At 37.6% G+C, this 26,478-nt stretch overlaps 15 protein-coding genes across 15 annotated transcripts; 6 read left to right on the top strand and 9 right to left on the bottom strand.

The window, feature by feature from the left end:
* Positions 1–146: 146 nt before the first annotated feature.
* Positions 147–1,413, top strand: mpo1 (ER membrane fatty acid alpha-oxygenase Mpo1; the record flags this gene model as incomplete). Its single annotated transcript, XM_056182119.1, has 5 exons — positions 147–155; positions 199–265; positions 312–896; positions 945–1,090; positions 1,138–1,413. The coding sequence occupies 5 exons, from the start codon at positions 147–149 to the stop codon at positions 1,411–1,413; spliced, it is 1,083 nt and encodes a 360-aa protein (XP_056037322.1).
* A 155-nt stretch (positions 1,414–1,568) lies between these two features.
* On the bottom strand, positions 1,569–2,372 carry aro7 (chorismate mutase Aro7; the record flags this gene model as incomplete). The annotated part of the gene is made up of 2 exons (XM_056182118.1): positions 1,569–1,634; positions 1,680–2,372. 2 exons carry the CDS (start codon positions 2,370–2,372, stop codon positions 1,569–1,571), a joined length of 759 nt encoding a protein of 252 aa, XP_056037315.1.
* Positions 2,373–2,918: 546 nt separating this feature from the next.
* Positions 2,919–3,596, bottom strand: SOMG_03326 (Schizosaccharomyces specific protein Mde1; the record flags this gene model as incomplete). The annotated part of the gene is made up of 2 exons (XM_056182117.1): positions 2,919–3,364; positions 3,413–3,596. 2 exons carry the CDS (start codon positions 3,594–3,596, stop codon positions 2,919–2,921), a joined length of 630 nt encoding a protein of 209 aa, XP_056037316.1.
* Positions 3,597–3,867: 271 nt separating this feature from the next.
* nop12 (RNA-binding protein Nop12) lies at positions 3,868–5,280 on the bottom strand (the record flags this gene model as incomplete). The annotated part of the gene is made up of 3 exons (XM_056182116.1): positions 3,868–4,638; positions 4,686–5,135; positions 5,179–5,280. The coding sequence occupies 3 exons, from the start codon at positions 5,278–5,280 to the stop codon at positions 3,868–3,870; spliced, it is 1,323 nt and encodes a 440-aa protein (XP_056037313.1).
* A 367-nt stretch (positions 5,281–5,647) lies between these two features.
* Positions 5,648–8,235, bottom strand: vph1 (V-type ATPase V0 subunit a; the record flags this gene model as incomplete). Its single annotated transcript, XM_056182115.1, has 3 exons — positions 5,648–8,020; positions 8,062–8,162; positions 8,217–8,235. The coding sequence occupies 3 exons, from the start codon at positions 8,233–8,235 to the stop codon at positions 5,648–5,650; spliced, it is 2,493 nt and encodes an 830-aa protein (XP_056037314.1).
* Positions 8,236–8,991: 756 nt separating this feature from the next.
* Positions 8,992–9,848, top strand: pos1 (Spa2 interacting protein Pos1; the record flags this gene model as incomplete). The annotated part of the gene is made up of 2 exons (XM_056182114.1): positions 8,992–9,093; positions 9,147–9,848. 2 exons carry the CDS (start codon positions 8,992–8,994, stop codon positions 9,846–9,848), a joined length of 804 nt encoding a protein of 267 aa, XP_056037319.1.
* Positions 9,849–10,582: 734 nt separating this feature from the next.
* Positions 10,583–13,204, top strand: scd1 (RhoGEF Scd1; the record flags this gene model as incomplete). The annotated part of the gene is made up of 2 exons (XM_056182113.1): positions 10,583–10,607; positions 10,704–13,204. The coding sequence occupies 2 exons, from the start codon at positions 10,583–10,585 to the stop codon at positions 13,202–13,204; spliced, it is 2,526 nt and encodes an 841-aa protein (XP_056037320.1).
* A 177-nt stretch (positions 13,205–13,381) lies between these two features.
* rsm7 (mitochondrial ribosomal protein subunit S7) lies at positions 13,382–14,236 on the bottom strand (the record flags this gene model as incomplete). The annotated part of the gene is made up of 2 exons (XM_056182112.1): positions 13,382–13,627; positions 13,709–14,236. 2 exons carry the CDS (start codon positions 14,234–14,236, stop codon positions 13,382–13,384), a joined length of 774 nt encoding a protein of 257 aa, XP_056037317.1.
* Positions 14,237–14,679: 443 nt separating this feature from the next.
* On the bottom strand, positions 14,680–16,519 carry tfb1 (transcription factor TFIIH complex subunit Tfb1; the record flags this gene model as incomplete). Its single annotated transcript, XM_056182111.1, has 6 exons — positions 14,680–14,760; positions 14,814–15,357; positions 15,398–15,581; positions 15,637–16,299; positions 16,349–16,435; positions 16,474–16,519. The coding sequence occupies 6 exons, from the start codon at positions 16,517–16,519 to the stop codon at positions 14,680–14,682; spliced, it is 1,605 nt and encodes a 534-aa protein (XP_056037318.1).
* Positions 16,520–17,031: 512 nt separating this feature from the next.
* Positions 17,032–17,722, bottom strand: png3 (ING family-like protein Png3; the record flags this gene model as incomplete). The annotated part of the gene is made up of 3 exons (XM_056182110.1): positions 17,032–17,480; positions 17,550–17,621; positions 17,665–17,722. 3 exons carry the CDS (start codon positions 17,720–17,722, stop codon positions 17,032–17,034), a joined length of 579 nt encoding a protein of 192 aa, XP_056038112.1.
* Positions 17,723–18,606: 884 nt separating this feature from the next.
* Positions 18,607–20,241, top strand: SOMG_03318 (ubiquitin-protein ligase E3, BRAP-like protein; the record flags this gene model as incomplete). The annotated part of the gene is made up of 1 exon (XM_056182109.1): positions 18,607–20,241. The coding sequence occupies one exon, from the start codon at positions 18,607–18,609 to the stop codon at positions 20,239–20,241; it is 1,635 nt and encodes a 544-aa protein (XP_056038099.1).
* A 191-nt stretch (positions 20,242–20,432) lies between these two features.
* Positions 20,433–21,390, bottom strand: tae1 (ribosomal protein AdoMet-dependent proline dimethyltransferase Tae1; the record flags this gene model as incomplete). Its single annotated transcript, XM_056182108.1, has 5 exons — positions 20,433–20,621; positions 20,672–20,781; positions 20,874–21,141; positions 21,259–21,319; positions 21,356–21,390. The coding sequence occupies 5 exons, from the start codon at positions 21,388–21,390 to the stop codon at positions 20,433–20,435; spliced, it is 663 nt and encodes a 220-aa protein (XP_056038213.1).
* A 17-nt stretch (positions 21,391–21,407) lies between these two features.
* Positions 21,408–22,313, top strand: tif45 (translation initiation factor eIF4E, 4F complex subunit; the record flags this gene model as incomplete). Its single annotated transcript, XM_056182107.1, has 3 exons — positions 21,408–21,631; positions 21,700–21,874; positions 22,059–22,313. 3 exons carry the CDS (start codon positions 21,408–21,410, stop codon positions 22,311–22,313), a joined length of 654 nt encoding a protein of 217 aa, XP_056038156.1.
* An 889-nt stretch (positions 22,314–23,202) lies between these two features.
* sua7 (transcription factor TFIIB) lies at positions 23,203–24,368 on the top strand (the record flags this gene model as incomplete). Its single annotated transcript, XM_056182106.1, has 2 exons — positions 23,203–23,336; positions 23,483–24,368. The coding sequence occupies 2 exons, from the start codon at positions 23,203–23,205 to the stop codon at positions 24,366–24,368; spliced, it is 1,020 nt and encodes a 339-aa protein (XP_056037496.1).
* Positions 24,369–24,897: 529 nt separating this feature from the next.
* On the bottom strand, positions 24,898–25,896 carry SOMG_03314 (succinate-CoA ligase alpha subunit; the record flags this gene model as incomplete). Its single annotated transcript, XM_056182105.1, has 1 exon — positions 24,898–25,896. The coding sequence occupies one exon, from the start codon at positions 25,894–25,896 to the stop codon at positions 24,898–24,900; it is 999 nt and encodes a 332-aa protein (XP_056037495.1).
* Between the last annotated feature and the right edge of the window lie 582 nt (positions 25,897–26,478).

Genomic DNA, 26,478 nt, shown 5'->3' with positions numbered 1-26,478 from the left:
TATTAACGCTCATAAAATTAGAGAAGGCAAGTTACTGTTTGTGATTTAACCGTTACGTCTTTTGATTAAAATTCGCTAATTCAGTTTGGAAAATACCTCTCCAGCTATTAACATACTAAGCAAAGCGTTCAAACCGGTAAATAATAATGTCGATGGTAAGCGCTAGAATATATTTTAAATAGTTACTAATTTGCGAAGCTTAGTACAAGCTACAGGTTTTATGCGGCATATCATTCGAACGCCGTTAATATTCGAATTCACCAAGGTACATCATGGGTTTACTTAGAAATTTTGGTCTAACTCTATCGCAGTGTGTATTCCTTTACTTTTGTGCACGGCTTTGATTTTATTCTCCAATTTCGATGTGAGGTTGCTCAATTCTTCTTTTCATGTGAACTTGGCTGTTTTAATCGCTACTATATATCAAGGGTTCTATTTATGCATTGATTTCATAGATGGTTTGCTATACGCTCCTGCTCTCTATTTGTATTCGATTTTGTTGCCGAAGTTGTTGTTTCAACGATGGTCTCAATCCACAGTGAATTCGACTGCTATCTTTTTACATATCATAAGTTGGGTACTACAATTCATTGGTCACGGTGTTTTTGAAAAAAAGAGACCCGCGCTTCTTGATAACCTTGTTCAGTCTATTTTCTTTGCACCCTTGTTTGCATTTTTGGAAACGAGTCCTCTTTTCGGATATCAGCCTGCTGTTACAAAAAACATTCGTATTGCTACTAAGATTCAACAAAAAGAAGAGATTCATGGATCTAGTAAGAGTGTAAAATCGGAGAGCTTGTTTGATGAATCTCTTCTGGAATCCCCTGCAACTGAAGTTTCAAATGGTCGCACAGATATTACGATCCGCCCTCTATATTTGAGTGACATAAACGACGGTAAGAAGTTTCTATTTTGTGTTAATAAACTTACCTTTTTCTTTACAGAGTATTTGGATCTCCTTGATGTCTTGGTTGCTGCTACTGTTCGTCCAACCTTGGCTTCTTATCAAAAACGATTTTTGGAATTAAAAAAAGATTTTCCAGACACTTATTATACTATAGTTGTCGAAGATAAAGAAAGCCGTAAAATAGTAAGCGAAGTGTTTTGCTTTCGATGAATATGTACTGACTTTTTTAGGTCGGAACAGCCACTCTATTTGTGGAAAGGAAATTCATACGCGGCAATGGAATTTGTGCACATGTAGAAGACGTTGTCGTCCATCCCAAGTTTCAAAACCGTTCCATTGGCAAACTTTTGATTCAAACCCTTACGAAATTGGCTTTCATTTTGAACTGTTACAAACTAATCCTTGACTGCTCCGAAACCAATGTTAAATTTTATGAGAAATGTGGCCTAAACCGCGCAGGTGCCGAAATGAAGATTTATAATGACCTCCTTCGAGAAAACAAGTAATGACTATATCAAAAGTCCTTCAGTGAGTTGAGAAACGATTCAAGATTACTCTTCATTATAATAATATTTTTTGAAATTGAAATTCATTTCTTTATAACTTAAAAAGAGTTTCACATCTAGGATTTATTGTAAGTAATCTCTAGCAAGAGTGCCATCTAGTCCTTGAGACGATTAAGTAAATAATCTATTTCTACCTTTTTAGTCATGGGAATCACGTACTCCTAAGCATTGGTTAGTGAAAAAACATTAGAGAAAGACTGTCATACCTTGTAGATGGAAACGACCGTATCAGCATTAATTTTATCCGTTGGCTTGGTAGGGTCTGCGGAATCACGACCATAAGTTAAAGCTTTATAATGAAGACGTTGTAACACACGTCCTTCTTGTACGGGGTCGACAATCGCGTTTATTATTCCTTCTGAATCACGAGCTTCAATCAATTTTTTGTATTTCTCTGGATTGGCCAAAAATTTTGCTTCTGCGACAAATTTTCCATAGTGGATTCTTCTAGATAGAGATTGGAGGCATCGGATATCACTTACTGCTGTGCTGCCAAAATTGTCAGAGTCGTTGCCGTTGGCGCAGATCTTTGGCACAATTTCCTTCACATAATAGTCATAAATTTCAGCATTCACATTTACCTCGTTCCTATGTAGTGGAAAAGGTTTCTTAAAATCAGGCAGGATGGGTTCTGGTAAATCCGATGTAAAAGGGTATTCTTCAGGACTAGCATAACGTCTTACGAGCGAATAAAGCTTTTCCTCTTCGTGCAAAAGAAACTCTAAGAAGCTTTTATCAGTTTGCTGCAAGTTCAAGCAACCTTCACTTCCTTCCTTGTAAACTTTCTCATTTACAGGAAACTGAGCACGTTCCAAAAAATCAAAGACTATAGTGTCCTCTTGACGGATTAGTGCAGAGCGGATATTTTCGAGCTTCAGCTTTTCATTCACAACACTCATTTCAGATCAATGTCCTTGTTCTGTAGCAAGTAGTGTTTTCTAGTTTGTTCAAAGAAAAAAAACCAAGACTTCTTCAACCAAATAAAAATTAGTAATGAATTATATTTTCAGGCTTACTTTTATCGATAAAACTGATTTTGTTATTTAACCTGTGATTCTAGGAATTCAAGATGTTGGCAGGAAACTACCAATATGAAGTTGTGCAGAAAGCCAATTTTTCCAACTAACTTTTGCGAAATAGCTTATAACAAGTTGTATTTTATTTTCATAAAGGCTATAAAATAAATGTGCTTGGATAAAACTAAAATCGTTACACTTAGAATTGAGCTCAAAAGCTTTTAACGTGGCATCGTATGTACAATTTGTGGGTTGCTAAACATTAACTTTGTTTCCAAGTTCATACGAGATTTGCTGCAGTCATCTCTCACTTATGTGGAATGTTGAATCCAATTATATGAGGTTTAAGTAATAGAAGGGCTACAATCGATTTTGTTTGCTCTTAATCCTTCAAGAATTAAGGATGAGAGTAATGTCAAAGACTGAAGCTTACATAGGAATCAACTGGTCATTCCAAGGAGCATCCAATCCATCTTCTCCCGGGTTCTTGATAGTAAAAGGTCTTTTGTCATTTGTCCTCCATCCTTTGTACCTGATTCCGACAAGTTCTATTGGAACACAATCAAGTGAAGGGATGTTCATGTCGCCGGAGTAAATAATCCATTTTTCGTTTTCTTTGCAGGTTGTGAAATGCAGAGATGTTGAGTAGAAAAGCATGTAAGGACTTTCTGGCTCCCTTCTTTCTTCTACCATTTCAATAAAGAACGGGGATCCTGCTTCATGCTCCAAACCTAAAGGGTTGAGTGGGTGATACACCAAAGCCTTACGATCTTTCGTATGCAATGTCAAATCGTCCTTGTACTCAGTCCGCAGTAAAATTGTTCCTGGATACTCACCCATATACAAATGGGTACCATCATGATGTACCATGAAGCCTATGTTATTTTGTTAATTAGAGCCTTAAATGCCCATTTGTCTCTTACCTTTACTTTGGGGATCATAATTAACAGGAACATGAGCCTTAAATGACCAATATTTTGTGTGAAGTGTTTGTAACACAATTGATTCGGGAGGATTGATTGTGCGTTTTATTATCGAGCTGCATACAAACTTTTTTTCTGAAATTTGTAACGTCAACAAAGCAACAATGAACCTCAAGACTCGCATTTTTCTTCAACACTGGTTAAATGTGCTTGTTTAATAATTAGTCCAGCCATTGAGTATTCGCAAAGGGGAAAAAAAATCAACAAACGATAGTTCATAGGAATGTAAACAAATATACTCCAAGCTAAGCATGTTTACCTTTTGGAAATCATAAAAAAGAACCTTAATAAGATTTAAATTATTATTATATATATATCAAGTTGCATATAAAGAACCTAAATCACAAAAAACCTTTATTAACCCATGCTGATTGATTTTCACTAAAAATTCCCATTTAGACCTTAGCCTTCTTGGAATTATTTTGCTTCCAAGTATCGGCACGTTCCTTACGCTTTTTGCTAGGCTTCTTTTTCTTTGCTAAAGGATTTTCGCCCGGTTTAGCCCGATGGCCTTCTAAAGACAAGTTCTGTTCAACCAAAGCATTTCCTGCCTTACCTATCAATTTACGGGCTCTACCCTGCAAAGTACGACCCTTTGGGTTGTTGGTCTTTACATTTGTCTTTACATTTCGATTAGGAGTAGAAGCGTTGGGTTTGATAGTTTTGGCTCTTGAAATACGTAGAGTTCTTCCTTCTGGCATCTGTTTTTCGTTCAACAAAAGAGCCTTGTCAACTGAAAGAGGTTCCTTAAATTGAATATAGGCAAATCCTTTGCCCAAATTTGTCTTGGGATCACGAATAATACGCACATACTCAATTTCACCGCTCTGTCCAAAGTAGCGCCATAATGGCTCTTCCTCTGCCTCAAAAGCCAAATTACCAACGAAAATACAGCGTTTTACATCTCTAGCCATAGGATGGCTAACGCTATCTACGCGAAGATGGCGATCCATAAAGATGGTGGCATTCAATGATAACGCATTTCTGGCAGATGAAGCTTCATCATAAACAATGTAAGCATTTACTGTATCACGTTCAGCATGAAGTTTCTTTTCAAGAAAAGCAACCTTCCTAGGTAAAAATTCGGAAAAGGCCAAACTGCGAAACCTGATCGATTTGATGTTTCCGAATTGACGAAAATGCTTAGCAAAAGACTTGTATTCGTGCTAATTTGTTGTTAGTAAAAAGGTTATTCTAAAAATAAGTTCCATACCTTGTCTACAACAATTTTAGATGGCAAGTTATTTACGAAAATAGTTTTTTCGGACTTTTGGAGCTCTTGTTGAATTTTAACTTCTTGTTGGTGTTTTATTGCCCTCTGTTCCAATTTCTCCTGTTCTGACTTTTGTTTCTCTTTTTCGGATCCTTGCTCTTTATTTTCCTTTTTAGATCGTTCCTCTTCGTCTTCGCTTTCTGCATCCTTTTTAACTACTTCCTTTTCGACTACTTCCTCTTCTCTTAATTTATCAAAATAATCGGCTTCGAGATTGTCACTGTCCAAACCAGACTTTTTCTTCTTCTTGGATTGGTTCTTCTTTTCTTTTAATTTCTTTTTTTCGACTTCAATCTCGGTTCCTTGTTCAGGACTTTCATCAACAATTTCATCTGTGCTTGGTAACGATATTTTGGTGGGTTCTTTGAAAGCAGGACGCGAAAGCGGTTTCTTTTTTAGTTAGTCAGTTAAAATATAATAAAAGTTTCCATACAGATTGCTTAAATAAATTGTCTAAAGAGGAATCTATCTTCGCTGTACCGCTTATTTTTTCTGCAAAACTAGCAGACGCGCCGTTTGATGAGTCTTTACTCATTTTTGGACAAAATTTAATTCAGGAAGTGCTTTCAACTCAATAAGAAGAGTTTTTAGGCAAGAATCGGTAATGATATTGCTTTCCTGAAGAAATTCAAAAGTAGCAGTAATAAAATTTAGGTGTGTTGAAGGAAGGTAGGTGGTTTACAAAGGGCAAGATTACATGGTAATGTTTTCTACTTTTTTTTCTACAATTTTAAAAGTAAATGCAATATATACAATGATATTAAAAGAAATATAAATGAGTTCTCTTCCACACAATCAACAACCGCGCACTAATTGGGAAAACGTATATATTGAATTCAAAGCAACTTAATAATTTAGCTCAGATTTTAAAACATAAAAAAATTAAAGGAACTTCATTCTATTCACTCAGCCGCCGACTGCAAAAAGGTGAAAGGAGTAAAAGCGTAACCTTCACCTTCAAAATGTTTTGACATACCTTCCACCCAGTGAAGACGAAGACTGTGAAGCATGGCACTAGTACCTTCCATAGCCACCAAAACTAGGCATGTAACTATAAACCAAAATGCGAAGAGAATTACAATAAAAATGGAGCCTACTACTCCGGTCATTTGAAATGCGTTAGCTAAAGTCATATTCCACAAAACACTTGAAAGCTGGTTGTGAGCAAGTGATAAAGCCCACAAACGAAGGTAACTAGCAGTATGGGAAATACAACCCAAGCAGAACTCAATGGTGTGGATGACCTGATGAATGATAATTTCACCGAAATCGAACCCTTCCTCTTGAGGCTCCTCATTCTCAGCATCAAGCAAGGCTTCTTCATCAACATTTTGCGAATCATTGACTGATAGATAGCGGACTTCTTGCTGGCGATGTTCTCGCCATAACAAGTAAGGCTTGGCACACAAGAGCCATGGAATGCAAATTAAGGCAGCAAGCACAAGAATAATTTGTAATTGTTTTTGTCCTCTAAACAAGGGCTCTTCGATTTTTCCAGGTGATAAAAACATGAGAATGAGCATATTTAGTAAGCTAGGAGGCTGCCAGTCATTACCTTTCCAATCGACACCCCATTTATATATAATGGTAATGACGAGATATCCAAAAATTGCTTCCAAAAATATAAGAGATGGAAGGAAAACGGCATATATGTCCAACTTGCGTTTAAAAAATCGATAATTCGATAAAGAAAGGAAGAGACAATAAGTCATATGAATAACACCGATAACAACGGAAACCTTCATTTTATAAGAATTCATAAACAAAAGATTATTGTCTGCGCTATGCCAAGCAGGATCAATGCCTATCGGATATGTTCCGGTTTGAATCGCTCTGGCATTGGTATCTTCACTCTTTACAGGCCATGCCCAACGAGAAGTGAAGAGAGACATTGGCTTACTGAATAAATCGTTATAAATGAAACCAACGTACATAGAGAATAAACCCATCAAAAGTACCATATAACGACCATAAAAGATCATGCCTAGGATTTCATCCATATCCTTCTTGGCTGCCAGGGATTTTTCGTTCATTATAAACATTAGAGCTACAGCAGCCATTATTGCACCATGGCCTAAGTCACCAAACATGATAGCGAACAGGAAAGGAAATGTAACAATGGCAACGATTCCGTGGTTTACCTCGCGATAAGTAGCCACACCATAAGAATCAATTAGTGATTGAAAAGCTTCAGTAAACTTATTGACTCGGAAATAGGTAGGAGGTGTTTCCTTAGTGCGAATGATATTTAAAATAGAGGGTGCTTGAGAATCAACCAGATCGGACACATCACGAAGTGTTTTTTGTACCAAAGGAAGATTAGCGGTTGGGCACCACCCTTCGGCGATAAGGCATTTATGGTTTTGATCATAACTAAATAAATTCATAGCCTGGTAAACAGTTTTATCCTTATGTAAAATCGATTCCCAGGAAGAGATATGCCCTGCAATAAAAGCAAGTTCTGTATAAAGAGCAGAGCGAGTGTTTTCCAGGACAGCGAAAATGTCACTGATATTCCCGTTTATCTGCTGAACTTGTCCGGTGCGGATGGAGGAATCTTCGTCAACGGAAAAGAGAGTTGCGCCTAAGCTTTCTGAGATTCTACGTATTCTCGACAGAATTTGAGTACCGTGGGCAAAAACTAAAAACACTGTTTTTTCTTCTACATCTTCAGATCCATGAATAACAGATTCATCGGCACGAGTTTGGTAAATATAGAGGTTACCACGGAGAGTACGCCAAAGGATACGTTCCAAAAACTGAAACTTCACAGAGGGGATAATACCGGTAACAAAGTCAAGTGAAACGGAAGTTCGAGCATTAGTATCTTCACTGTTAAAAGAGCCCGTGGTTCCTAATTCTAAAGCGTTTTCAATAAGAGGAGCAGTGGCATCGTCTTCTCCAACCATCATGGATCCACTGTCAGCATTGATATCAAAAGGGTTATGGGCATTGGTGCTTTTTGCAAAGAACGCATCAACTTTAGATAATACGTTTGAGTACTCCATTTGTTGAAGATAGTTTGCGTTCAGACTTCGGCTTGACTCCACTAGCTGTCTAACGCGCAATTCCAATCGAGAGATCTTTTCAATTATGTCCTCGATTGCGGTCGTTTCTAGAGTAAATTCATAATTTGTAGGAAGATGATGTTCTGGAATTTCGATGCTGTTTAAAGCAATTTCTGAGTGAAGATAACGTAGTTGACGTTCAGCTTCATCTAAAAGTCGAATCTCTCGAACAAAAGACCTATGGAACGTTACGACATCTTTATTTAGCTAATTCACTGTTAGTAGATAGTCTTTTGATGAATGCTTACATCTTTGAAATGAATAGTTGACAATTCCCCCAATGCCAACATTACAGGCCTGACGGACTCTGTTGGCAGGTATAACTGCACCAAAGAGACGTCCTCGGATCCTAAATACCATTGTTAGTCTTAATTGCTTGCTACAGAAGCTATATTTCACTTACTATACAGTGAGTGTGACATGTCGAGGATGAGTGTGCTTAGGCCGGGAATGCCTAATGATATATTCAAGACGAAGAAACCCTCCTAATGGAAGACAGTATATTTAATTTGTATAATGAATTGAATCATATTTCTTTTAAATCTCAAACAAATAAAAATATTAAAATAATAAATAATAAATATCCAGCTCTAGTCATTGTAATGATATATACGAGAAATTACTGAATTTACTTATCTTAAGCGTAGTAGTAAGATATTTATTTTATAAAGGTTAAAAAGAAAATTGTTTAAAGACTTGCTTTTCTTTTCCTCGTGTTAGCACTTATAAAAAGATCGTAAACAAAAGGAGAATCTAGCAGATGAAAAGATTTACAATGGAAAGAAGCTTATTATTTCTTTTCAATTTTATTCTTCTTGTGTGTGTTTCTTTTCATTCCATTCATCATAACACATACGCAAAATCAAAAGCAGCTATCCTATTTCTCTTTTTTGAACTCTAAATCACCTACTAATAGCAGGAATGATTCAATGGGAATTTGTATTAGTAGCTTTCCTATTCTATGATTTCGATCAGTTCCATCTTTACAAAAAGAAATCAATACTAATCCATTCATGAATTGCTCGTTCAGTTTTTTTTGCTTTTTCTTTATTTATATTCTATTTGCTTTGTTTACTACATGTTACTTATATGCGACATTAAAAAGTAACAATCAAACATTGACTTTAGCAGCAAAAACGACACAAAGTAGAACCCTTTGAGTTGCTGTTCGCTCCGATATGGTTTTATCACCAGCCAGTTCGTATTTGTTGAACCATTCTATCTTGCAAAGTAGTAAAGAGCCGCTGTACGATGGTGCGAACTTCAGTGAATCCCAAAATGTACGATTACACAGGAAAGACACTAGAGGAATTTTAGCTAACGATATACATAGAAATACTTACTTCTAAAAGCAAAAAAAGAGGCATTGAAAAAAAAAGTTGAATACCAATCAGCATACGCCAAAGCTCTAAATTTACTAGGCGACAAGAAGAACAAAGATAATGGTATCGAAAAACTTCTTGTAGATTTCGAGGATTCCAAAATGTGTTTAAAGGAAACAGAGGAGAAATGGCAGGTTGCTGAAATCAGTCGGTTGTCGAAACTGGTGAGTACACTTATGCAAGGGGCATTGAATATAGAGAAGGAAAGCAAAAAGACCTCCATTTCTAGTGAAGTACCAACAATTCTTCACGCATCTGTGAAAGAAGTGCAATCGCAGTTGGAAAGACTTGATATATTGGAGGATCCAGGTCCTTCCTCAGATATGTCTGTACCCTCCATCATTGCTGATCTTCAGAGAATCAGCAAAGCACTGGCTAAGATACCGTCAAATTTGAAATCTAATGAGATTCATGAACCATCTCGAATCTCTAACTCTTCTTTGGATAAAGAGACTTTGGCGAATATTCTCCTAGATTGGCAAAAGTTGGGTGCAGAACAAAATACATATTTACGAGAAATAAGCAATTCTGGAAATGTCACTCCTGACTGCTTGCTTCAATTACGACAATACTTTTTTCGCAGCGAATTGCTTTCTGAGAAATTATACAATATCTGTTCCTTCAATGATGAAGCAGACAACAATCTTCTGTAAAGAAAGTGTATTGAACTCCTCCAATCCCCATTGTCCGTCCCACTTATTCGTTTCCCCTTCTTCTCCTACTTTCTTGAAAGCTACGAAGTGCTGAATCTTTCTACTCTTGAGCGTAGAAATGTTCCATTCTTTTTATTTTCCTATCTCTGACTCCACTTTCTTTTATTATTTAACTTGTTTTGGGTCTTTAGTGTTTATAAACTTGTTTCATTCCAAATGAATCTACGATTTTTACATTAATGATTTTGATGTATGACTGCCATTTTAAAGGTGTTATTCCATCATTAAGTTTGGATGGAATGTATTTTTTCCTTTCCTTTCATCCCTATTTTTACAAATGCCTTTCAGCTAGCTTTTTCGTATTTTTATTTGTTTTTTTCCAATGAAACAGCACGCTACGCAAAACCCATATTATACAACGTAGCGATACCCAAAATCACTTGCCCTACCACCTAAACATTACACACCAAGAATACTAGTTTTCCCTACAATTGTTTTAAACTATTAAAAGTTGTGAAAAGAAAGGATTTGCGCCTTGTAAAGAGAGTGAAATTTTACCTTTTCTGTGTATGATTCTAGGTTAATCGTGTTCTACTCAGTTTTTGAGTTTGTGCTTAACCCAAGCATTATACTATATGAGAGCGGTTGACACCATCCTTCAATTCGGAGAAGGATAAAAATAGATCTCTTTTTTGCTTTAAATAGGTGAAAGTATTGAATGATAACTTAAAAGAATGCCAATTCGTCAGGCAAGAAAAGGTATATAAAAGTCATCTGCAGGCTAAACTGAGGGATGCCAGGAAACTTGTTCGCATACATGTTTTTTATGTTTGTTTCAAAGCTAACAGAATATAGTTTCTTCCAAGTCACTTCCCACTTACGTAAACTCTAGTACTACGAGCTTGGCCAACAAAGATGATACTAATATATCTGAGTATATGAAGCTTCGTTTGCTTCAGCCACCGTCCAAAGTTATATATTCTCTAGAAAATACTGTATCTTTATACAGGCGTTGCGGAAATATACGGAAACGCTTGTTGATGATACCAGGCCTAAAACACATACTGGAGTTTATACATTCCGTTGCAGATGTTACTCCTTTTAAGGTTTTACACATCAATGGAATTTCGTACGATGACCCAGTAACTGAATTATGGCTATTTTGCCGTTTCGGCTATCCTCTTTGCGCTTTATACAATGCGGTCTCTCCAGACCAACCCGTAAATGTGAATTCTTCTGTCACTTTGGAAAATAGAAATGCATGTAAAGCAGAGCTTTACAGATTTTTGTTAATGTGCAAAAAGAATCTTGGATTCGGGGATAATGTTCTTTTTTCTATCTCTGAAACCTTCAGCGACTCTACGTCCTCATTAATTAAGGCACTGAAAACCGTTGAGACTTTGCTTGATAAATACGAAAACTTGCCCGTTGGCCAACATCTGAAAGCAACTAAAGAAACGTCACCAGGTATGCTTCATTTTCTTATAGAAACCGGCCAAAGGGTTCTCGCAGAAATATATGAGACGGAATTAAAATATATCCAAGACTTGGAATATCTGTCTGATTTCATGACTACATTACAGCAACGCAAAGTATTATCTTTAGAAACGATACTGAAAATTTTTACTAATTTAAACGAAATCCTTGATTTTCAAAGGAGGTTTCTAGTTGGGCTAGAAATGAATCTGTCACTACCGCCTCACGAGCAGCGTATAGGTGCGTTATTTCTTGCTTTGGAGGAGCGTTTTTCTGTCTACCAAGTATTTTGTTTGAATTTTCCTACTGCCCAGCAATTAATTATTGATAATCAAGCACAGCTCACCGAATTAGGCTATCTCTTGGAGCCTTATTACGAGTTTCCTGCGTTGCTAATCAAACCCATTCAACGAATCTGTAAATATCCACTCCTTTTATCTCAATTAATTAAAAATACTCCCCTTGATTATCCCTATGATGAAGAATTAAGACAAGGAATGGCATGCGTCGTTCGTATAGCTAACAAAGTGAACGAAACCAGACGTATTCATGAAAATAGGTCTGCGATAACTGAGCTTGAACAGCGAGTTATTGATTGGAAAGGCTATTCTTTATCATTTTTTGGACAACTTTTGTTGTGGGATGTTGTTAACGTCTCTAAAGCCGACATTGAACGAGAGTATTATGTCTATCTTTTCGAAAAAATACTTTTGTGTTGTAAAGAACTTTCCCCTCTAAAAAAGCAGGCACGCAGTATCAGCATTAACAAAAAGCCAAAGAGGATGGATACTCTCCAACTAAAAGGAAGAATTTTGGTTTCCAATATTACTGCCGTTGTTCCAAATACTAGTGCCGACCCATATGCTCTTCACATTTTTTGGAGAGGTGACCCACATAATGAATCCTTTGTATTAAAATTAAGGAATGAAGAAAGCCATAGGTTGTGGCTTTCAACTTTAGGAAGACTCATAAAGAAAAAGGAGGGCCCACCCATAGATGCTCGGAATGCATCATCTTCATCACTTGGCCATCATGGCTTGGATGGTACCAAATCTGTGAAGATTGGCAGCCCTTCAAAACCGTATTTGATGCGGACGCATTCGCTTGATGATGCTTTCAACCAGACATTAAGCTTCTCAAGCCCGATATCTAATCCTAGTCCATTTTCTAAAAACGGGATTTCCAAAGGAAATCAACGAACTAGCCCTGACAAATTCGAGTACCCTGATTTACGCCTCAATGGTGAGGAATTGACCAGGTCCGTTTCCGGCAACTCACAAGCCGCGTCAGAATTTATCGGCAATGATTCCTCATCTGTTGTATCTAATCCCTCGGGAGCGAGCCAAACTTCTCATCTGAGTCAGGTGAATTCACTTTTAAGTGATTATAACTATAGTCGCTCAAATATATCTGGGCAACAATCACAAGTTGGGGATTCAGAAACTGGAATGATGGATGACTTGTTGGATTTTTCCACTGTGCGGCAAAGTGATAATTCCGATAATCGATTATCTTACAATGATGGGTCCAATTCTCAAAGGGGTGAACCGGTTACTTCAGATACACCTTATATGGCACGATGTTATTCAGTCATGGTCCGTTTGCAACTTCATGATGTGAGTTTTGCAATGATTGTTCCACGAAATATTACTTTTGGCGAATTGTTGAGCAAAGTGGAGCACAAGATAAAATTATGTGGAATTACGAAGGATGATGATTCATCAAGTGTTCGGTTAAAGTATATAGATGAAGATGGTGACTTTATTACGATTACTTCTGATGAGGATGTTTTAATGGCGTTTGAGACATGTACTTATGAAATGTTAGATCCTAAACAAATCAGGGGCATGGACACTACAACCTTGCACGTTGTTTGTTAGTAAGCTTTGCTAATGACTAGATTGCATATCATTGATATTATTTATATAGAGGAATTTAGCATACAATACAATACAATAAAAAGTTCAAAGTGTATTGAGTGAAGCGTATCAGTGAAATTAAGAAGGATTTCAGCAAATATACGCTTATATACATTAAATGGTAGATAAAGAATAAAACTATACACGAATAGGAGCATTACCACGGTTGACTAAACACATCTTGTGCAAATGGTCCCTCTTTTTGAAACAGGAACTGGTGGTATCAAGAATTGCGAGGATTTCTTTCGTAAGCCTTTCTGAAAGTCGTTTTGAACTATGGGACTTGGATGAATCCAAAAGCCATTTAATGGCTATCCTCCTCCTTTGCTTCTCTTTCAAGGGTATAGGAAATTCGACGCCCTTGTTGAATCGTTTAGCAGTAATCTAGCCGCATGTTAATATGTAATTTTAAATCAAAGAAAGAAAAGCAAAATCGAGAATCACCAATTTTTCAGTCTAACTTACCAATTTCATAATGGGTGAGATATCAGCCAAAGCTTGCCTCAGTAAAGTCACTGGGTTTTTTCCTTTCTCTTTTTGTATAGTGGTTAAAGCAGTAGCGACAATTTTCTCTGCCTTTGTTTTTTTCCCGTCCCTCATAATCATATTGACTAAATGCTGCACAGCTGGGTCTACTTGAAAAGGTCGATTAATGACTTCCTCCACTGACTTTGAGGAATTTGACCAAACCGTCTCCAAAAAATTTCCGTCCGGTTTCTCCTCTTGAGGCTCTGCTACTAAACTATCCTTCTCCTTTGTTGTTTCACCAACCGCTTCCTGTAATTGAGCAAGGAGATTTTCTAAACCAGGACTGCTCCGTTCTTCGCCATTTACTGCGGAAGATGAATTCTTATTCCTTTGAATGCTTAAACTTTGAAATAATCGTAAATGGTTACAAAACCTAGATTTTGTATATGTAGGAGATTTTGTTCGTAAACCTTGAAATACAGGGAACTTGATAGCCTTCAACACATTCGCTCTAACATTAAACATTTTATAGTAACCTTTTTAAAGACCTGCTTTGAATAACTGCTTCCTTTTCTTTACCAAAGAAAGACTCAGGTCTCTTTCCATGTGAGTTGGTGTTCAAGTTGTAACAATAGTGCACCAGACATATATTTGAAGTAAACAAGTGTAATATTAAGGACGAAATTACTCTTGCAAATTTGGTTTAATTTAATTCTAATTTAAATTATTTTGAAATTGTTAGTCGCCGAAAGTTGGTTTTATGAATGAATTATAAGATTTGTATTATTGTGTTTTGAATGCTATAATTTACAAGAACGAAAGTATTTTAAAATCTCAAATCCCAATTTATTTTTGTCGTGTCTATTTTCTAAAATTAGGTGCGAATGTTGTATTAAAATGGTAGTCAGTCGTAAAATGGGCATCATAATAAAAATTGAAGAGATATTGGTGCTACGAAAAACCTGGCTTTAAGTCGAAGGAACCATGGACAGCCTTCTTTGATATTCCCCTAATGCAACATCAATCGAAGAAAGGATTGACGAAACCAACTATGATTATTTTCATTAGCAATCGAAAAGACATAGTACGAAGCAAACCTTACCTGATAGATATAAGACGGATTGACGTTTCGCTTTTTAGCCTGCGAGACTATGGCATCTACCCGGACTTTAGAATTCAATAATGCTTGCTGTAAAGGTGCCATGACATTTTTATCAGAATAGTTTGGACTAAATAAGGCACTCCAAAACTGGTGTAGAAATTCGACACTCACAGTATGGCACATAGATACCTCTTCCTTTATATCTTTCGGAACATTCATATCCGTACCATGAGTCTCAAACTCATGTTTTTCTCTCATAGCGTGGGTAAGCTGTTGAGCAGCTTCTGCCAAAGCATTCTCGTCGCGATCGGTATTATCCAACTCCACTAATTCCTCTTGGTAAAGGCTTTGTAAAACTTCCAGAGGTGGCAGAGGCTCTTCCGTTGATTGCTTTGACGAAGGAGCAAAATTTTTTTCTAAGAATTGATCCTGTTCTTGGATATTTAGTATGACTTTGGTGTCTTTGTGATCTTCTTCTAGATCATGAAATCCAGACTCCTGCAAGTACTGATTTTCGGTTTCAGTCTTTAGACGCTTCGAGTTCCTAAACCAGAGTCAGAATTGCCTTTCTAGTATTTCCTTACCCCAGGCTTTTTTCCAAAAGTCTTTCCGATAATTGGTTAATGTTCTTCATAAAAGGAATGGCCTCCTTATCTATACGCATGGTAATATCTGGACGTAGCTCGGCAAGTACACTTGCATTTTGTATGTTTCCCTCGATGTCTAGTACATGAGATGGAGGAGGTTCATCCTTCCTAGTTGGATCTTCTAAACTAGGTGTCAGTAGAGAATTCCACAAAAACAATAATATGCTTTAAAATACCCTCATCGACATTTAAATACTGATCCATAATGTCATCATAAGGATCCATAGGCGTAATCCGGTCTCCACGAAACTTTTTACAGAGCTTCGACAGAAAAAATCTACTCCAAAACTCTCCTTCAGCTAACGGAGGGACATGCTTGTCATAAACTGTTCGAAGTTGTGGTTGCTGTTCAAACATATCATGAATTTGCTGGCGGGTCAATGAAACCTTCATTTGATTATCCACAGTTTTTGGCTTTATTGACGATAAAACATTATACGGTCCTTTTTGCTGTGATCTTTCCACAGCATGAGCACGTAACAAATGCAATCGCGTAGACCAAAATTGCTCGTTACTTAAGTGGCCTTTCATGACCGCTTCTTTAAATGTTTGAAACATCTCACTATTGCTCGTCAAAAGTGATTCTTGAAGGTCAATGTCCTCCATCAGATACTTCTCATTCAGGGATTCCACTCCGAATGATTTTTCATCGGACACTGTATTATCCCGTTGCCTAGTAATTGCTTTCTGAAGCTCTGCCGTAATCATTTCACAGTTTTGACGAGCATTACTTAAATTCGTAAAGCTAAAAACCAAGGGCGTAGGCTCCTCACCTTTGTTCATAATAATAAAAACACGAACCATGATCTTTGCAGACGATGCCGGTGTCATTTGCAAATCTTCGTTGTTGTTAGTGTTGAAGAAGAAATAAATTATGGTTATTCTTACTTGCTATTGCATCAAAAGAGATATCAATTGCTGGATTCGTCTTTCCTTCAGCGACCCATTTCATCCTGGTATCTACCGATAAAACACCTATTTATTAGCTATACAAAATCATATTTCTTCCTTACCTATTTTCTTTTTAAAGTAAGCAAACGTCTCTACACGATCCCCCATTTTCAAAAGTGGTAGTAGAGAATGGCGATTCTGAACTTTTGGTATGTTTCATCTACCAAATGAAGATTAACTCATCAAGACAAAAATAGATGTTATTAACGTTTCTCTTTAGTTTCAGGAAAGTAGATTTTTCTATTAACTTATTACTTCACAATGAATATCATTTTGAAATTTCCTTTTAATCGTTACGTATTTTACTCTTATTGAAATCCAAAGGCCCTTAAAGATAATAAAGGTCGTTAATAATTAATACATTACTACCAAAATAAAGACAACCATCGAGACTGTCTTCAGACAAGAGAAAGTAGACCCAATGCCAATGCTGTTTAGCGAAAAGAAACAGAAGTCAAGAAAGTAGCATAGCAGAACGACGTTGGAAGAGACACTATAGTTTGGCTATCCACAAGATTACAGCAGATTATTGTAAAGAGAGAGAGCGTGAGCGAGCATTTATATATAAAAGGAAACAAATAAATGTGCAAGGACCGGCTTGTCACACATTGATGTTCGCTTTACGGAAAATCATTTAAACCTGCTACTGTGGAAGCGTCTGATTGTTGATCTGAAAAGTTAGGAGAATGAACAAGAGAGTCAACAGCATCCGGTTTCTTTTTCTTTTCACTCGTCTCCTTAGCGCTGGCATCCCTTCCTTGTCGCCGCTTTGATGATCTAGTAGGTACTCGCTTTTCACGGCGGGATTCCAAAGGCTCTGGGGCAGCAACGTATGGAATAAAAAAATGAGGATAGATCATTTCCATTGCCTGAAAGCAAGTCTGCAACCTCGAAAGGTTTTGCTTGGATACAGCTTCTGTGTGCATAGATATATGAGCTTTTCTATGGATAAGGGGTGAATTCTTTTTTACAACTTCCACAATGTTTTGTATTATGGAAGATCTTTCATCCGGGGTGGCATTGGAGCTCATAATTTTGTGAACGGAAGCATCCAAGGCCATTTGCATTTCTAATGAGATAATTAATACATGTATTCAAGCTTTGATACACCATTTATCGATCACTCTCAACTACATACCCTTGATTTTTCCATCTAAGCAATGGATTTTACTAAAATCCGAAGACAAATCACTTGGAGTTGCGTCCAACACTAAGACAAGAGTGAGAAAAAGAACAGAAATAAATAATTATACCATCGGCCATTTCTAGTAGCAGGTTCATGCCAACTTCTTGTGTATTTTCTTCTGGCATTGCTATTGCTTGTTATTGCCCCTATAAGAACTATAAAATCATCAAGATCTAGCTTCTTTCTTTCTTTCTATTTGTTTATTAATTTCATACAATACTGAATATCCCAAAATCGCGTCTACGGAGTCCTGGAGTTGCTTTCCTCCTTTTCCTTCCAAAGTCGTTTTAAATCGTTTCAATCTGCTACTAATCCACCTTTGCAACAATAAAACCCACCTAAATTTTTAAAATGGGTGAACTAGACTACACTTTAATAGCTTGTAAAGCGAGCGTTTGTAAAAGTGAGGTTCGTTTGGAGTGTGCTCGTTTCGAATTCTGATATTTCTTCACATGTATTTGGTGTTTCTATTTTCATTACTATTTCACTACTAAACTTTCATTAAAAATATGTATATCCTGGCTTTTATGTCTCCAGTCATCTGACCTTAAGTCTTTGGCTGACAGCTTTTCTACTACGAAGGAGCCCAGCCATTGAACTGCAAGATAAAATTGTCTCAAATTGAAAGTTGGGGGTTTTTTTTATTATACTGATTCTTGCTGAGACCTTCAAAAGAGCGTAAGGTCTTTTCCTGTGCTTCGTGTCAAGTAAAAAGTCTCCGAGCGACCTTTTCTTATCTTTAAGTTTCCCAAAGACATAAGAGCTTGTATATTATTGAAAGAAAAGCTCTACTGACCAGATCAATGCACTTGTAACACAATTGGTTGCTTTCCTCATCTTTGGTTGATTCATGAACTATGAACTTTCCCTACATGCTTTCCTTTCTATTTATTAATTTTATTATTTTCTGTCTTTACAAACTTGCGTTTCATCAAGTTTCTTCATTCCCTATTTGATTGCATAGTTTGACTTCCAAATCGCCATCCACTTTTATAAAAACTGTCAATGCATGCATTATTACATTAAAATTAACTGTGAAAATCCAGTTCAAGATATATTCTCATTAAAGAACGAATTCAGGTCTAAAAAACCCTCCAAGTGGTTTCCGAAAGCGCACGCAGACTTACGCTTGGAAGAAATCTCAGTTATTTCTATGGACTATCAGCAAACTCATGTCCCAAAGGTAGATGAAATCAGTCTGGGCCATGGGATTATTCACTTGTATAAAGAAATCCCGGATATGACTAGTGAATTCCGTGGACCTGGACTCCTTCTTGCTATTTTGGCTATTCCCCTGTATATGTCCCCTTCAGACATTTTAGGATTTTTAGGAGAAAAGAATTGTAGTTCGATAAGTCATATTCGTCTGTTGAGAACGAAAGTTCCTAATCGGATTCTTGCTCTTTTGAAGTTCATTGACCAGGCCAGCGTTATTCGTTTCTTCTCTGAATATAACGGGAAACTATTTAGTCAAATAGAACCTGAGACTTGTCGTGTTGTTCATATTGATGGAATCCAAGTGGAAAGTCCGTCCAACTCCTCTACTCCTTTACTGAACAGTACTTCACAAACATCGAGTTTCTCTCGTCCCTTGGCACCGCCAACGCCCTCTCTTGTTGAGCTTCCTATGTGTGTGGTATGCCTTGAAAGAATGGATTCTTCCGTCACAGGACTGATCACTATTGTTTGTCAGCATACCTTCCACTGCCAATGCTTACAAAAGTGGGGAAATTCTTCTTGTCCCGTTTGTAGGTACACCCAAAAAAAAGAAACAAACCGTCATTCTGGGAAATGCTCTTCCTGTTCATGTGAAGAAGATTTGTGGATGTGTCTTATCTGTGGTAATGTTGGCTGCGGGAGATATCATGACGCTCACGCCAAACAACATTATATTGAGTCTAATCATTGCTATGCTATGCATTTAGAAAGTCAACGGGTATGGGATTATGCTGGTGATCGCTACGTTCATCGCTTACTGCAGTCCGAACTGGATGGAAAAGTGGTTGAACTCTCGAATGAAAAGTCAACAGGTGAAAGTTCTACTTCCGATCAATTCAATTTAAAGATTCGTGAGAAGATGGGACTCGAATACACTCAAATTTTAACTTCACAACTAGAGTCTCAGCGTATGTTTTATGAGTCACAATTGTCTTCAATGTCTGAAATGCTTGCTCGTTCAAATGAAGAAATTACACTAAAATCTAAGATTACCACGGCTTCTTCGAACGCTAATAATGAACTTCGTTCACGGATAGACATCGCAGAGAGCAATATGAAGAAGAAAAATGACAAGATAAAAAACCTTTCTTCAGAGATCATCGGATGGAAGCGTAATTACGACGAAGAAAAGAGTATAAACGAGAATTTGTTATTGCGAATTCAATCTCTGGAGGTTAGACATAACAAGAAAGTTGAAGAAATCGTCACGATGCAACAGCAAATTGGTGATTTATCCGAACAGTTGAGAGATGTAATGTTTACAATATCGGCATCACAAGAGCTCCAAAAAGTCAATGATTCTGAAGACATTAAGAATGCGACAGTTGTTATACCCAATGCACCAACTACAAGCTCGTCGTCATCGAATGCTAAGAAGAAGAAAAAGAAAAAACTTGTGCCCCCTTCATCAACCAGTTCGTCCTAGAAATATATTTTCGTGAATATTCAGATGGAATCTTACCTATTCTAGGCGTTTGAACTGTAGGTTTTTGTTTTTGACGAGAATGTTTATGTATAATACCGGTTCATATTATTTTGGAAGATTTTCAAATAAGCTTAATCTCCCTATTACTCCTAGTCCTAAAACTTTCTAGCCAAATGATATTTATTTCTTTTTTACTTTGAGGCTTTTGGAACAAGTGCAAACATTTTAACAGGGTAGAGCTCATCAGGAAATCCATGCTGTAGAGACTCTGCAATAATCACTAAATTGGCCCTTTGAAATATATTTCGAAACGAGCCATCCGTGCGAGTGACGCTGCTATCTTGTTCATCAAAGCTTTCAGTAAAGGAAGAAACGTTTTCCTAAGGTTACAAGATGTTAATATATTTCACGAAAAATTAAAATCGATTACCTTGATGCAAATAACTCCATGTTCGCATAACGATTTTGAACAACGAAGCAAATAAGCTACCAAATCATCATTGGTAAGATGGGACAGACACCATTGGTTCCATATTAAGCCTAGAATCGTTGTCAGCATTCGGAAATAACCCCCAATTTGAGCTTCCTTGCTTCATCAATGGTTTTTCTTTATCGGTTTTTGGTTGGCTTACCATAACGATTTTCCTTTGGGGCCCAATTCTGCAAACCGGTACAGATGAAAGAGCAAGGCTTATCCTGCAAATGGTTTCTTGCCTGTAACACAAATTTTTCCACCGGCTCAACAACGTCTACATGCGAGGCCACTTTTAGCAACACAGATTCTGTTACTCTTCCTATTCCCGCTCCGCAATCCGCAGCTACTAAACTATCGATTTTTTTGAGGCGGTAATCCAAACGACGCAAAAAGGTACGGGAGGCAATCGCATCAACTTGAGGAATCTGGTGGCGTTAGCTCTAATTATGGAATTTTGTAATAAGATGGATTAACAATCAGAAAGGATCCAAAAAGACCATTAGCAATTTTATGAACAAGCATTGTCTTGCAGTCGTACATACACGTCCAGTTCCTAAACCTCCTAGCATTCCATTTACAGAAGGTTCAATTCCATTCCAATATCTAAAAAATTAGTACAAATTTCAAGGGTATCCATACTCAATAGCATCGCTATAAAATTTGGTGGGGTTCATTCTTTCTAGCCAAAACCATGCAGACTGAACAACAAAAAGAGCCACAGACCGCATCAAATGCGGTCGAAAACCAGGAAATTACCTTGAAAACAGTTTTTGATGATAAATTAAATTTTAATTTAAAACATCCATTGTCAAGACCCTGGACTTTGTGGTTTTTGATGCCACCTACTCCTGGTCTTGAATGGAATGAACTTCAAAAGAACATTATTACCTTTAACAGCGTGGAAGAGTTTTGGGGGTAAGTTTAAGAGAAAGAAGAAAAGATTAGGAAGTCATAGAAGAATGTTAACATGCGTGCTTTTGTAGAATTCACAACAACATCAATGCTGCTTCCAGCTTGCCCATAAAGTCTGACTACTCCTTTTTCCGTGAGGGTGTACGTCCTGAATGGGAAGATATTCACAATAAAAATGGTGGTAAATGGGCTTTCCAAAACAAGGGTCGTGGAGGAAATGCTTTAGACGAAATGTGGCTTACTACAGTATGTAAATAAGGAAGACAGGAAAGGAATATATTTACACACTCTCTCACTTGTTTGAACTATGACATTGAGAAATCTGCATGAAAGAAGCAGAAAATTCACGTGTATTTGGTTGGAGATGAAATTCCTCCTTACTTTGTTCACCCTTGCTTTTCAGAATATTGATGCTAACCCTTTAAACTAGGTACTTTCTGCTGTTGGTGAAACTTTGGATCCTACTGGTGAGGAAGTGATGGGCGTTGTTATCAACATGAGAAAAGGTTTCTATCGTTTGGCTGTCTGGACAAAGACTTGCACCAACCGCGAGGTTCTTTTGGAGATTGGTAACCGTTTCAAGCAAATCTTAAACTTGCCCCGTACCGAGACCATTGAGTTTAGTGCTCATGAAGACTCTTCGAAGTCCGGTAGTACTCGTGCAAAGACCCGTATGAGCGTTTAAGCTACAATGCTCAAGTTCTATTTTTATTTGTGTATAGACACACGCGTGTTTCCGGGTGAAAAAAGCAATTGGTTGGTTCTTTCAAATGGATACTACTATACTGTTCGTTGTATAGTAATTTATATAGTTTTCTATTTGCTATGCAGATGTAATAAAATTGCTATAGAAATAACAAACAATTGTGCATGGTTCACCAGATTCCTTTTTCATGCACAGTGTTAGGCAATACAAACAGAAATGATTCTGTCTAAGAATTCCTGCGTTCATTTGATATCTTGCTCCTTTATTACTCGGACTTGCATGACTCTCTTGTTGTGGTCAGATGGATTTGGGGTGTCCAAATTTAATCCAAGGAAATGATAAAGTTCATATTAGAATCCATATGTAGTTTCGATTCCATAGATAGAACTATAATTACGGTTTTTATTTCATTTTCATTTTTAAATTTTTTGGCATGAACTTTGCAATATTCCCTATTAATTTCAGAAGACAATGTTACCCGTGGCTTGCTTTAAAGAGCCAGTCGCAAAGTTGTCCTTTTCAAACACTACGAAAGCAAAAACAAATGACTGAAATAGGCGTCCTGTTTTCAATAAAGTAGCTCATCCTTTGATGCTAAATTTGTTTGTTGTTTCAATTCAAATTCATCGTTTCTGACAGACATTTTCATACTGATCCGCGTTTTCTAGACGGAGACAACTGTGATGTTTACATGAAACGATGAAATAACGAGTGCACTATTTTTGCTAAAAAACATTAAACGACAGTTAACGAATATGTAAACTGCTTTAGCAAAGAAGCATAACGAAGGAATCAAAAGTGTATGGAATACGCTGAGGGCAAAGAGAGAAATATCCTAGAAACGGTGCATTACTATTTGCCCTCTACCATGAACGCACCAACATTTGCAGGTATGCCTTCGAGCATGCTTACAGTTAAAATGATGTGCTCTGAATGTCGAGAAGATCCTCCTAATCTTGTGGAGGAATTTTCGAGTGGTGATACCGTTTGTGGAAGCTGCGGGTGTGTTCATTTTACAGGGGATTTGGCAATCATGCCAATGTACTTTGAATGAAAGAAATGACGATTTTTTTTTCATTCGCATGATTGTCAAGTTCTTCTTTTATTAGCTAGATTTGAGAATAGTAGTTACTAACAGGAATATACAGATTGGTTTTGGGTGATCGAATAATTGATACTCGAAGTGAGTGGCGTACATTTTCAAATTCAGACGAAGCCGGTGGAGATCCCAGCCGTGTTGGTAAAGTTGCGAACCCTCTTTTAAATGGATCTCAATTGGATACCGCCATTTCTTCGGCTGACGGAACTGGAGCAATGCTAGCCAAGGCGCAGGGACGATCCGTTCAAGTTCGCGGTGAAAAGAACCTTTTGACAGCTTATAAGGAAATTGGTGCAATGTGCGATGCGATCAGTTTACCTAAGGTAATTGCAGATACCGCGAAGCAGTTATATAAAAGAGTAGACGACCACAAAGCCTTGAAGGGTAAATCTTCGCAATCAATCATAGCTGCCTGTATTTATATTGCTTGTCGGCAGGGAAAGGTTCCTAGAACTTTTATGGAAATCTGTACTTTGACCAACGTCCCCAAAAAAGAGATAGGACGCGTTTATAAGACATTACAACGCATGCTTACCGAAGGTGGTGCTCTCCATAATTCCGTTGATGCCTTGAAAGGTCAAGAATATATCCAAAGCAGCTCTACCTCGGCTGAGGATCTCATGGTTCGTTTCTGTAACCGCTTACTGCTTCCTATGGTTGTGCAGTCTGCTGCTGCTGAATTGGCTCGTCGAGCCGGACAGGAGGGTACACTTGCAGGTCGCTCACCAATTTCGATCGCTGCTAGTGGAATATACATGATTTCTGCGTTGATGGGGTATCCCAAGACCCCGAAAGAAATTTCGGAGGTTACGGGTGTTAGTGATTCTACCATTCGTATCGCTTACAAGCTTTTGCATGCAGAGCGTCAAAAGCTTATAGATCCCAAATGGGTTGCAAAAAATAGCACAATGGATGCAATGCTGCCAAAGCCGTAAGTTGGATTGGTAAATAAATTAAGGGGTTTTGGTTTGTGTACGATCTTGAGAACAAAATGATGAAGGACACTTATGATATAGATGACTTAAAAAAATTGAACGAATGATATAATAATCTCTATGTTTTCTTTTTCAATTGCTTTCTATGAAAGAATTTATTATGATGTTGAGTTACCAAAGGTGAGTTAATTTGAACATTATGCATACAAGTGGTGATTACCTGATACATAAATGGAAAATCAATGATTGAAATGATAGTTCAGCTGAAATAAAGAGTAATTAAAGAGAACAGCTATTATTCATAAAAATGAAATGACCATGTTGACAATGATGTTGCATCTGGTGCATTATTAATTCATGTGTATGGTAACTATATTATGTCGAAAGTAGAATGGTGCACTTGATTTTTATTCTACTTTCGTATATAACATCAGAGAGAGGGGGGAATATGTACTGATTCATCCGAGTGAAGAGTAAAAGAAAGCTTGTCAATGAAACGACAGGGCATTCAAGAACGCATTGATTCGATTTACTGGTTCATCTTGTCCAATTCCTCCACAAGGAGGCTACCAAGGGTAGCGGGAGAGCGAGAAATTCGGACACCAGCGCCTTCCAAGGCTTCGAACTTAGCAGCAGCGGTACCCTTACCACCAGCAACGATAGCACCAGCGTGGCCCATTCTACGGCCCTTGGGAGCAGTAGCACCGGCGATAAAAGAAACAATGGGCTTAGGGTTGCTCTTGCTCTTGTTAGCTTGCTTAATATATTCAGCAGCGTCTTCCTCAGCGCTACCACCAATTTCACCTATCAAAATGATACCATCAGTACTGGGATCGTTCAAGAATAATTTCAAGGCATCAATAAAGTTGGTTCCGGGGAAAGGATCACCACCGATACCAATGACGAGGCTTTGACCCAAACCAGCTAGAGTAGTCTGGTTGACGGCTTCGTAAGTCAAGGTACCACTACGGGAAACGATACCAATACGACCGGGTTTGTGAATATGAGAAGGCATAATGCCGATCTTGCATTGACCGGGGCGGATGATACCGGGGCAGTTTGGTCCGACTAAACGAGTCTTGCTTTGAGTTTTCAAAATGTCAGATACACGAAGCATGTCATGTTGAGGAATACCCTCAGTAATGGCAACCACAAGGGGAACTTCAGCTGCAATAGCTTCTTCAATGGCACCGGCAGCCAATGGGGGAGGAACAAAGATACCAGAAGCGTTTGCTTTCGTTTCTCTCATAGCTTCGGCGATATTACCGAAAACAGGTTTGTCAAGATGGGTGCTACCAGCCTTCTTGGGGTTGGTACCACCGACAATTTTGGTACCATATTGTAAGGCTTGTTGAGCATGGAAGGTACCTTGCTTTCCGGTGAAACCTTGGAAAATAACCTTGGTATCCGAATTTACCATTAAATTAGGGATGGTTTGTTCGTACAAAGAAGCCCCATTCTTTAAACCAGCGGTAGAAGAGAATGAGCGCAAGTTTCGCAAAAGATTCGTCTTTTGAGTATGTAACATCTTTAAAGTATTATATTTATTTTCAAAGATATGTATCGTAAAAAAGCTAGCTGCCTTTGAATGAACAAAAGATTGGTTCTTGAGGTCAGCTACAGTTAGTGGTATAAGTAGAAAGGATTGGATTGTGGTAGCGGGTATTCACTGGGTGAACAAAGCAAGTGCGATCATAAAAGATGGACCAAATTGATAAAAAAATAATGAAAATAATTCAATAAATAAATTAAAATAAAAAAATATATGCATTTTGTTTTATACTAACTTTTCAAAATTCCTGAATTCCTATCCAAAGAACATTTTATTCTACATTACGGTCGGTTTCAAGGTAAAAAAGAAACGAATGAAGAGAGTTCAACCGATGAGTGAACTGGTCCTTTCAGGAATCCATGCGTGAAACCAATTCACGAGCGACGCTGACGTTTCACTGAGAATGTAGGAAAAAGACCTGCCGTCATAGGCAGTTTATGGAATGCGTTTCTTTTCATATTTCACGTCTGAGCGGTACCTGATGCCAAACCACGACACTAGATGGGAGAGTTTTGTGACATAGGATGAGGAACCTTGGCAATAGACGAGAGAAGACAT

Source organism: Schizosaccharomyces osmophilus, chromosome 2 (genome assembly GCF_027921745.1).
Source record: "Schizosaccharomyces osmophilus chromosome 2, complete sequence".
Taxonomy (NCBI): domain Eukaryota; kingdom Fungi; phylum Ascomycota; class Schizosaccharomycetes; order Schizosaccharomycetales; family Schizosaccharomycetaceae; genus Schizosaccharomyces; species Schizosaccharomyces osmophilus.
The sequence above is the reverse complement of the archived record's forward strand: the minus strand, read 5'-3'. Positions and strand labels throughout refer to the sequence as shown.